At 37.0% G+C, this 10,823-nt stretch overlaps 1 protein-coding gene across 4 annotated transcripts in view; it reads right to left on the bottom strand.

Moving 5' to 3' along the window:
- Nucleotides 1-10,823, bottom strand: part of LOC135084268 (uncharacterized) — a 144,520-nt gene that overhangs the window by 12,985 nt on the left and 120,712 nt on the right. For 3 of the 4 annotated variants that reach the window (XM_063979052.1, XM_063979053.1, XM_063979051.1), the window contains exons 3-5: nucleotides 7,282-7,466; nucleotides 6,518-6,841; nucleotides 75-6,252 (exon numbers count right to left, since the gene is read on the bottom strand). In XM_063979052.1, the coding sequence (XP_063835122.1) occupies nucleotides 75-6,252; nucleotides 6,518-6,841; nucleotides 7,282-7,466 (6,687 nt within the window). The remainder of the gene's footprint in view (nucleotides 1-74; nucleotides 6,253-6,517; nucleotides 6,842-7,281; nucleotides 7,467-10,823) is intronic. The other variant, XM_063979054.1, reaches the window with a different exon arrangement.

The raw sequence follows: 10,823 nt of genomic DNA on the forward strand, positions 1-10,823 counted from the left end.
ATAATACGAAAAAAAAAACAATATAGATACGTAAGTGTATATTAAGGTTCTAATAAAGTCATTGATATTGTTACCTGGAGTATCAACAACGTTTTTGGTCTCCAAATAAGGAGTTCCAGCCAAAAAGATATCACCGAATAGAACTTGCGAGACGCCGTTACTGTTAACTTGCTCATTTCTGGTCACTCCATCGTAATCTCCCAGCTCAATTTCAGTATTTACCGGAGGCGCTTGCCCACCATTTTGTGACTTATTCATCACAACAAAGAAGGTGTCGTTGTCCCCTTCGCTTTCAGATTCAATCTTCTGAATAATGTTTTCTGTTGTATCCTTGTCTTTAATGATGAGATTGTCATTATCTTCGTAGGACATAGAAATGTCGTCCAAAGGTATTTGAGTCTTAGCCGGTGCTTCTTTCACTGATGTAGGAGTAACTTGGACAATGGGAATGTGTTTCGTCACGGTCTCTATAATAGTCGTTGGCTGAACCTGCGTGTGAGTTTCTGTCACAACATCAACTATCGTAGACGTGTGTGTGTTAGTAAGCACTAATGTTTGTGTAATAGCTCCTTCTGATTGACTGACAAGACTTGTTTCTGTATGCGTTACTGTCAAAGTGTGAGTCAAGTTTACGTAATTTATGCTTGAAATCGTCTTTGGTGACTCAGATAGCGTCTTAGTCAAAGTAATCACTGCAGTCCTAAACTCAGTCTTAGTCGGTACTGCTTCGTCAGATATTTTAACTTCATTACCAGCGTGGTGAGTGGGTTTAACGTTTACTGGCACATCGTCTAAGCTTGGTGTAACTATACTTGATATTGGGCGATCCCCTAGACTACTGCTGCCAAGCAATGATACACTAGGCAATACAGAGTCTTCCAGCACTGTCGTTGGTTTTATAATATGTTCGTCTATGAATGTTTTAGAGCTTTCTATAATGTGTGTTGGTTCAATATCTACAACTGGTTCAGGGGATGATCGCGAAGGTATTGGTCTTACTATTTTACGTATCGAAGTATGCCTAGTTGGATACAAGATTTCTGGACGACTGAATGTCCTAGTAGGCGTTATTATTGACGTTGGTTTCGGTAGTCTATATTTGCTAGTTGAAGTTTTTCTGTCCTCATTACGAACTGGGTATGGTTTTCGAGTCCTATTTCTATAATTGTTAACGATCGGGACTACTTTCATTCGATCGGTGGTTTGATCTTCCTGACTAGACTCATTGGCTACAGAATCGCTAATATTTTCCTCGTTACTTGAAGTAACCTTTTGTGTAATAGATTCTACGCTTGATTCTTTCGTTGTTGTAAATACTCTATCTTCGGTCACAGGTTTTTCAGAACTTGTAACTTCGACGTGTTCTGATGATGATTCAGTTTCATATGAATATGAATTCTCTGATGATGAAGGTTCGTTTATAACCTCAGGAGCTCTAGATGGTTCGATAACTTCAGGGAACTGAATCGGAGTAGGACCAAAGTTGAAACTAGACGAGAAATCTATTCCAGATGATGTTAGCCAACCAGATGATATCGGCGTTGGGAAAACTAGGTTTGGCACTGAAGCTAGACTAGCTGTAGGTACAGGGATTTCATTTACAGTGTTGACAACTCTGGAAGGTATCTCTCGTGGAGGAGGAAGTAGTTGAGAAGAAGGTTGATCACGAATAATAGATGGTCGATGCATATTTTTCAAAATGTCATAGCTAGGTCGGTACGTAGATACTTCATCTCTGTTGATGGGTTTTCTTAATGGTCTTTGTGTCATTGGTATTCTAGGAGGCATTGTTCGTGGAGGCTTTGTCGGTCTGTATTGTGGAGGTGTTCTGACAGGAATAGGACGGGGAGTAACTGGAGCTCTGGTAGGAGGTCTTATGGCTGGTGGAGTCATAGGCGGTGGTGGACTCATACCCATTATCATCTCATCATTGGTCGATGGCTTGAAGTTATAATCCATCGTTGGTGGAGGAGGAGACAAGTCAATTATTTCACTGGATGATCTATTGAAGTCTGAAGTACTTGTTATTGTGTATGTCGGTGATAGAGGCCTTTCGGTACCCTTTTCCACTATTAGAGGTTTCTTGTTTTTAATGTGAACGGTAGATGTTATTATGTTTGAATTTGTGTCATTTACTGCTGACACATTGTTCGGTCTTGAGAAAATAGGTCTTGGTGGTCGTTTGTATTTTGATTCAGGTGGTGTGTGCCTATAAGGTGGAATCCTCTGCGTCGAAGGCGGTCGTTTTGTTGAAGACGCTGCAGTGCTTAATTCTTCACCTAAATTCAATTCAAGGTTTTCTTCATACGACATATTCGTAGAGTTTTCCATCAGTTGATTTATCTGCCAGTGAGGCTGTTGCAATTGGTGATCCAATGTTGTAGCACTGTTGATTGTAAACGGCCGTGGTTTTTGACTTTGATAGTGAGGATTTTCGTAAATTGGTTTAATAGTATTTGATTGGAAGGGTTTCGATTTATTAAATGTTCCAAAAGGTTTTTCAGTTTGCGTGCCAGGGTTAAACTGTACGAATCCGACATTTTTGTTTGAGTTATCTTTTTGGGAATTAAGTACTTCATCTTGAAGGAGTGTGATTTCTGTAGATGATTTTGCATTAGTTTCTATTTCACTAGAAGAGCTAACGACAGGTATCTTCATTGATTCCAAACTAACTTCACCGTCAGCTTCGCTATGTGATTCAGTCTCTTCCTCGCCGTCGTATATTTCTTCTGAGTTTTCATAAACTGGCTTTGGTCTTTCAGTTGAAACTCTAACAGTCTTAGCTGTAGTTGTTTCGTCACTATTGTCTCTTACTGGTATGTCATAAGCCGGTTGTCTTACAGAATCAAAGTTTGATATATAAGTTGGGTTGTAATTATTAATACTGAACGGCTTTGTTGTTCTAGAAGGAATATCCACATACTGTGGTCTTTCAGTTGAAGGTTTTGAGAATGGTTTTCCAAGATTAAAGCTTACCAGAGCTGGTGCTCCATTTTGTGGCCAAAATTCTGAAGGAGGTTTACCAACACTAGAAATTTTCTGTCCGAAGTCGGGAATACTATCTTTATTGTAATCTTGTGATACTGGTATAACTTTTCGTGTTGTTGCTTCGACTTTGATATTGTTAATGTTACTTAAAGTATTCTCATTTATTAGACCACTAGAATACCAACCGTGGGAATTAGTAGGTATATTTGGAATTAATTTGGCTGGCCTTTGTTGACTACTTATTTTTATATCATCTATGTACTCCGTCACAGGTTTAACATCCTCATTTACACTATTTGGTGTTGTGAATTCATTTACCATTGGGAAATTAGCGTGACTGTTCAAAGAAGGTGGTATTGACTGGTTTTCAATCTTCTTAGGAGGATTTCTGGGTGGCGCTGGCTTATGCACATTAATATTCTGTACAGTTGAGTAATATTTTGAGTCAGTATCATGAGTTGTACTTTTATTCCATCTGTTGTCTCCAACTGTGACTTCAATATGAGAATGAGGACGATCATTGTATATGACTGCAGGGCTTGGCTTTTCATGTAGATCGTAACTTTCAAAAGGTGAAGGGCCGTCTTCCACTCTAATAGCGAAGTTTGTGCCAATAGGGATGTCTGTATTCATTTGGCCAACGTTTGTTGAAACACCAACAGGAACAGGTACACTCGAGCCTATTACTTGGCCACTGTCGCCTACGTTGCTAGCGACATTTGTGGCAGTATTTAAAGTGACGGTATACGTATTATCTTTATCGTGTATTTCATTGGTTAGTATTGACTTATTTGCGACATTTGGAGATGGGTATACTGAGAATGAATTATGACTAGGATTGGGGTTTTTATTTACTTGCACATTCTTTGACGAGTCATAAGAATTTCCAGAATAGTGAGAGCCTTGTGCTGGCGGAATATGAATAGTGTATGTCGGAGACGGTTTATTATTAGGAGACTGTGAAGCGAAATAGATCTCAGATGTGACTTTCGGAGGCAACTGTTCATGTTTGGGCGTGACAGGCACAGGGTGTTGAATGTTCAAGAATAGTTTCATATCTTGCACCGGTTTTGTGTGGACAACCGGCCTTTGCAGATGAGGTTTATTTTTCTCGTACATAGATTCAGAATTGAAATGCATCTTTGGAGGTGGAGGCGGTGGCACAGCTAAATAGTTTTCGTATTCTTTGTCAATGACGTCTTTACCATTCTTTGGTTTGTCGCCACCCCTTACATGATTGTATTTCTCAAAGTTTCCGTCATTATGACGATAGATATCTGGATTATACGCGGTTATTTGAGGACCAACTTGCACGTGTGTTTCTTGGTTACTAGTAGGTGGTGGAATTTTAAATTCATACGGGCGTTTTGTTTCTTTCCATTTAATTTTCAAATCATTTCTGGGTGGCTGATCTTTGTACTGTGGTGACGAAGGCTTGTAAGAATTCATAGGTGATTGAATTTCAGGCGTTGGCAAGAACTGTTTGTTATTACTTGGAGCCACATTATGCACGTTTGTCATCTGTGGTGCGTCTATACTGAAGCTGCCGAAGTATCCAGGCTCTGGATAAGGTAATGGATCATCTACATAATCTCCAGTCTTATGTGGTTCCGATGAGCCAGCAAATACTAAGGCCGTGGAACTTCCATGAGGTATCAAAACGTTGGCAACTCGTGAAGGCTGAATGTCAACTAAGAACGGCTTACTTGAATCAGTATTACTATTAATGCCGTAATCACCGTCAGTTCTTATTCTAGTGTTAATGATTTCAGACGAACTTGGGTTATTATCTGGAATCTCTTCATCTTCATTCAAAGTTGAAAAGTCGACGTGATGTTTTATAGAAGAAGGTGTAGGGTTTCCTAGAGAAGGAATGTAATCTAGGAAAGCTGGCCGACCATGATTACCTAAAATTGTGTTTGTATTTTTTATGTGTTCTGTTTTCATCAAAACGTCATTTTGCGGTACATTTGTTGAAGGATTCCGGTGAGGTGCATGATTGGGTGACAAGAGATTTTGATGAACATGTGGAGGTTGAGTGGGTCTCGGCATTCTATTTGGTTTGGATTTTACCTTCGGTAATTGCGGTGGCCTTAGATCAAACGAGTCGTCGACTTTAGTGGCTAATAAAGACTGCTCGTTGTAAGGAGCTTTGTCTCTGATCAAGTACTCCTCATTGCCAGCAACAAAACTGTCGATAGGTGGGCTCACCGGGTTTTGTAACTTGATTCCACTCGCGGCCAAGGTTAATGGCCCGCCCACGGCTGGCTTTCCGACTATGACATCTGAGTTGGCCGTGATTATTTCACCGGGACTAATAGGTATGCCGCCGTTGACAAGTGGACTTTCGTGAACTATTTTAGGTGGGACTATGTGGGCTTTAGGTTGCTTGTGTTCAGCTGCCCACGCCAGATTCTGATGCAAAGTAGCATTTGTGAAGATCATCTGCGACTCAGACGTTTCTAGCTCATCAACAGGAATGTAAATGGGAAAGTTATTAGGTTTCATCTCAACGTCAGTGTCGACTCGTTTGTTAACATTGTATGCGGTAAGTTTTACAGCTGGTTTTACAGTGGTTGTTGTGGTTGAGGTTGTTTTGTTAGTGTCTTGTCGCTTTATGAAACCACCAGTCATTTTTTCGATGACAGGCGCTAACTGTGACAGGCTTTTGATTCCTAAGCTCCCAAGTTTCAGAAGATCTGCTACAACGAATTTGTTTTTATTGGGTTTTTGTGGTTTTTCAGGCTTAGTTTTCTCTGGGTTCTTGTTATTAGACACTTTGTTTTTCGGCGGATTTGGTGCCTGCTCGTTTGTTAATAGTTCGCTTTCTTCTACGGAACTTGTGTCTTTCTCATCCGAGTAGTCATTAATAACTTCAGTGTATTTCTCTACAATTTTATCAGTAGGCGCTTGCTGATTACTTTCGTATTCATACGGACCGTATTTAGTTTTCTTGTCCAAAGTTTCTTTATGGGTGGGTCTTAAGTCGAACTTCGTTGATCCATACTTTGAAGTCTTAAGTCCGTATTTTGAGGGTGCTGAAGCATCGATTTGAGTGTATTTCGTTTTGAGTCCTTCAGTTTTGGTATGACTGCATGAGCATGAGGTGGTCGTGCAAGGAGCATGGCCGACCTCTGAGGGTTGTATCAAATCGAAGTTGTCAAGGTCCTCATTATCTATCCTTTTATCGATTTTAGGGAAGTTATTTATGAACATACTGCTGGGGACCGATGACTGGATTGTTTTCACCTCCATGTATTTGGTCTGAAATGTAATGAACACAGTTTTAGAAAAAGCAATAGATTACTCGGTAAATTAATTAGGATGAAAGGGTCATATTGGAATAATATGGTAATGAGACTTAAATTAGTAGGAGACATTTTAAATTATTAGCAGAAGGTCTGTTTGGGTAATTATTGGGCAAGGGTTCACCAAGCCTTTTAGTGGTATTATCTGGGGCTCACAACCAGCTAGGGTCATCACTTCGGATTATCCACCAGGGTAGTTCTTTTAGGGTCCCAAATCTTACTTTTGTTGGCTTAAGCTCAGCTAAAATGTCTGATGCGTACAAATTCGTCAGAGATTCTGTGGTTACAACTGACACTATCGTTTCGAATGTAGATATAGCACTTCTTTTGTTCTGGACCACTGTGGTCAGATACGTGTATGTGGTCATGCAAGTCTTGATGATATAGTTATGCTGCATAAGCTGGTGCAGTGGGAAGAGTGCGCTTATTTGTTGTCGGTTGACAACTGTCGCTACAGCAGACGATAGCAATGTCTGTTTGGGTGGTGATGATGAGCTGACGTGGTGATACGATGGTGAAGGAAGGTGCATGAGCTTAAGTTTTCGCTGAGGACATAAAATTTAATTTAATGATGGTGCGACTATTTTAAATGATCGTCGTTTGCTTTATACCGCTAAAATACAACAACCAACCATTTAGGCACAAAAAGGCTATTAATATTAACAACATCAGTTCTTCAGACATCTTATAAAATAGCTAAGATAAGGTATCTAGTCTGAGAATATTCGATTGTTTTGATGATCATCTACTATAAGCATTAATGTGTTTACAAAATAAATAGATGTGTACTGAAACACATCTGTCTTTAAGATATTAAAGATCGTTAGTGCATTATAAGTTGGTCTTTATTTATTTAATTTCATTAAAATTTTACTATAGACAAATCTTTATTTGATCTTGTGCAACAAGATAAAGTGAGGGTAGAATAATGTTCAATATTGATAACCCCTTAAAGAATTTACAGTAAAATGGAGTTTTATATTACCTGGTCCAGTTTTCCGTCAGGGTTTTTATCCTTAACCAGCACTTCCACTCCATTGGACATGACCTTCGTTGCCAAGTTCTTGAGTCTCCGCTCATCTTCTTCAGAACTTGGCTTCTCATCTACCGGCATGTCCCTCCCTGGTCTCCACGGGGTGTTATCATAGACTATAGCGTTTGTGTTGAAGGCTGAAAGAGTTTAGTTCTTATTTAGATTGGGTAAAAAGTTAGAGTTGCGTGAACTCTTACAATGTTTAAGTATTAATTATGACTATTTACGATTTTTTAAAATGATGTCAATGTTATATTTTTTATTTGTTTTTTACATAGAAATAAAAGTTTGTTGTAAGAGCTCACTATATTGCTTAATCATTATCTTAACTTAGGCTGAGTTGCACCACCTTATTTTAACCGTAACAATAACACAAACCAGTTGTTTTTTGTATGGAGTTTGACAGATTATTTACGTTTGTCAAAGTTCAAAAAGATGGTGCAACTCAGCCTTAGAGTATGTTTAGGTAGGTATATTATAGGTACTTAGTTTTTTTTTTTTCAATTTTCATATTGTTTAAATAATATTTACAGAAAGAGAAATTGTAGTGAATAAAATAACGTAACATAGTTGCAAGGAACAGTCACAAGACTAAATTGTATGATTGCAGCCATAGGACGTGTTCATTACCATAGCAATATAAAAAATTTGCAGTGCAGCGCTCTCTGAAAAACATCAATCTTTTAAACTGCGATCTCCAACCCGCCTGCGAAGCGTGGGGATTATGGCAAAACCCTCCACTATAGTGGAGGAGGCTCATAGTCCAGTAGTGGACTGTAAAGGGCTGATGATGATGATAAAAAATTTAATAAAATCAAGAAAGATTTAATTTTTACTATAATTCAAAAGGCAGCACGCATCCATTATCAACACAATGTGTAGTGTATTTCTCATACAAATGAGTATGATGTATATGACACTACATTACGCTACCGTACACTACGTGTAGAGGTAAGAAATTTCCTTGTAGCGTTATATTCTCAGTGAAAGAAGTTTGGAAATGTTACCGGCTATATTTCCAACCTGGTAAATTGTAACGACATTATGACCATTCATATGGCTGCAATGTAACCTTATTAGACACAGTTTGTGCAACAAACATACGCAATGCAAATAGAGTGCTAATTGTTAGTTACTAATTTCTAATTACAGCTAACTAGACACAAAGATAGTCTATTAAAACTCAGGGTCAGACATTATTAAATACTTTATTATTATTTGTATGCTAATTTTGAAAAGGTGAATGCCATTGAATAGTAAAACACTACAAACAAAAATCAATATTTTTTTAATTTATTTAATGTAGCCTAGCCTAGGTGTGAGATAATTAACTAACTTAAAAAAAAGGAAACGTCCTTCTTTTTTGGTTGAAAAAAACCTTCTTTTAAAACTATATTTCCAAAAAAAGATCAAAATAGCTAGACTTGAATTGACAAAATAAATTATGTTACCTATATTGTGTCTATTAATTAATTTATTTTAAGTGTTATCCTTATTTACAATTTGCTATTAGTACTAATAATACTTACTACATTACCTAAAAATTACGTCTTAGCTACGAACCAGTATCACCCATTCAGATGTTCTTGAGTTAATGTCAAATAATAATAAAATTCGTGTTTTTCATAGATTTTTGCAACATGTATAAAGAATACCACTTTTTGACATACAAATAGAGATAATTTAAAGAATACAAAGTTAAATTTAACCCACGATACAAAAATAGGGGTATTTTATTAGTTACGGATGGTACGATACATTAAATACTTATCGGATAGACCGATTTTGATATTTTTTACTGGATACTTATGTTTATGAAAGTACAGTTAACAGTATGTTGATGATTAAAATAAGAAATTAATACTTCGCGTCTGAACTTTGTGGCATCAGTAGCTATTCTTAGATAACTATATTTTACATTCACTTATTTTAAAATCTCTTTAATGCTGCAGAGTTGTAATAAAGTATGAATTTCAGATTTTTATCATCGATTTTTTCTGTTGACTCTACTTTCAACAACATCTCCAGTAATATTGTAGGTACTTTTTGTAACATTAGTGTAACAATAACTCAAGAACATCTGTCTACCTACAATAACATATTACAGAACAAGACTCACCTCGGAGGTGTTTGGATGCGCAGGAGTGGATTGGAACCATCCGGGGGCTCGGAGCTTTGGGTTCCTTGTCCGAGTCAGTCAAGTCACTCGTCACAGTCGCAAGTCATGACTTTACAGTCAATGTTGTTATCACTAGTAAAGTCTCAACACACAGCTAAGTGTTTTTTTACACACCTTGACACCTTTTACTGATGATTTTTAGGCTGAGTTGTACCACGTAACTTTAACTATAATCGGGGATTTTTTTTCTGGAACTTGACAGATTTTTGACGTTTGTTACAGTCAAAGTAAGATGGTGCAACCCAGCCTTGACTTTTATGTTTTATTTTACTTTTTCCAAAAACACTCATCATTCTACTTAAAATGAGAGAGTTTTTCGCCATAATGTAATAAATTTTCTTTTTATTTTCAGTTTCATATAGGGTAAACCAGAGAGTAATTGCCCACTGGTAGTGATTGCCCGCTTTAAGAATAATATTGTCAGGTGCTGACTTTGAATCATTCTAGCTAGATTTGAATTTACTAGGTAGATGGCTTCGAGATCAATGTACAGTAGATTTAAAATTTACAATAGGAAACACTAAAAAAAAACAGTTATGGCGGATTTTGTCAAGACGGGTGAAAATGTTACTCAAACAGGTAAAGACTTTAACAATTTTACTAAGGAATTACTTGCTTAGTGGTTAATTTTTTTTGCAAGTTATTTAATATTCAACTAATGGTGTATAGTCATGAATGAAATTATAAGTGTTTCCTCCATTATCAATGAAAATAACTGATAAAATTTGATTTCTAACGGTCATTTTAACGGTGGGTAATCACTGCACGTAAATCTGTATATTTTTAGTTATTGCCCACCATCATTTCAGTTATTGCCATATGTTAATGTATAGTTATTGCCCAGGGCAATTATTATTAGAGTGTTGCCACCATGCAGTAGCAGTGTTTAAGTTGCTCATTGCTAGACTTGTTTTGCAATTTACAGGCATAAATATTGAAATGGCTTTTAATGTTTCATTTTCAGTATGCCAAAGACTCCAAAAGTTCAATACAGCATAGAAAATTTGCAAAAAGCGATCGAAGCTGTACAAGATGTATCCAACAATTTATCTACAAGATAAATTGCTGAAAAATATGGTTTGGCTTGAAAACATTGTTAAAAATTCAAACGCAAATACAAAAAATGAAAATCCTACGTTAAATCTACTAGTTAAAATGTTAATTGTAAGGAAATAGATACAACTTTAGGGAAGAATAACCAACAGCTAATTGAACATTCTGAGCAACCACTTCAACTGATATCAAAGAAGATAAAAAAATAAATACCTACATACTACATATTATAAAATTCAAATTTTTGCGTCTTCTATGTTTT

Source organism: Ostrinia nubilalis, chromosome 25 (genome assembly GCF_963855985.1).
Source record: "Ostrinia nubilalis chromosome 25, ilOstNubi1.1, whole genome shotgun sequence".
In the NCBI taxonomy this organism is placed as follows: Eukaryota; Metazoa; Arthropoda; class Insecta; order Lepidoptera; family Crambidae; genus Ostrinia; species Ostrinia nubilalis.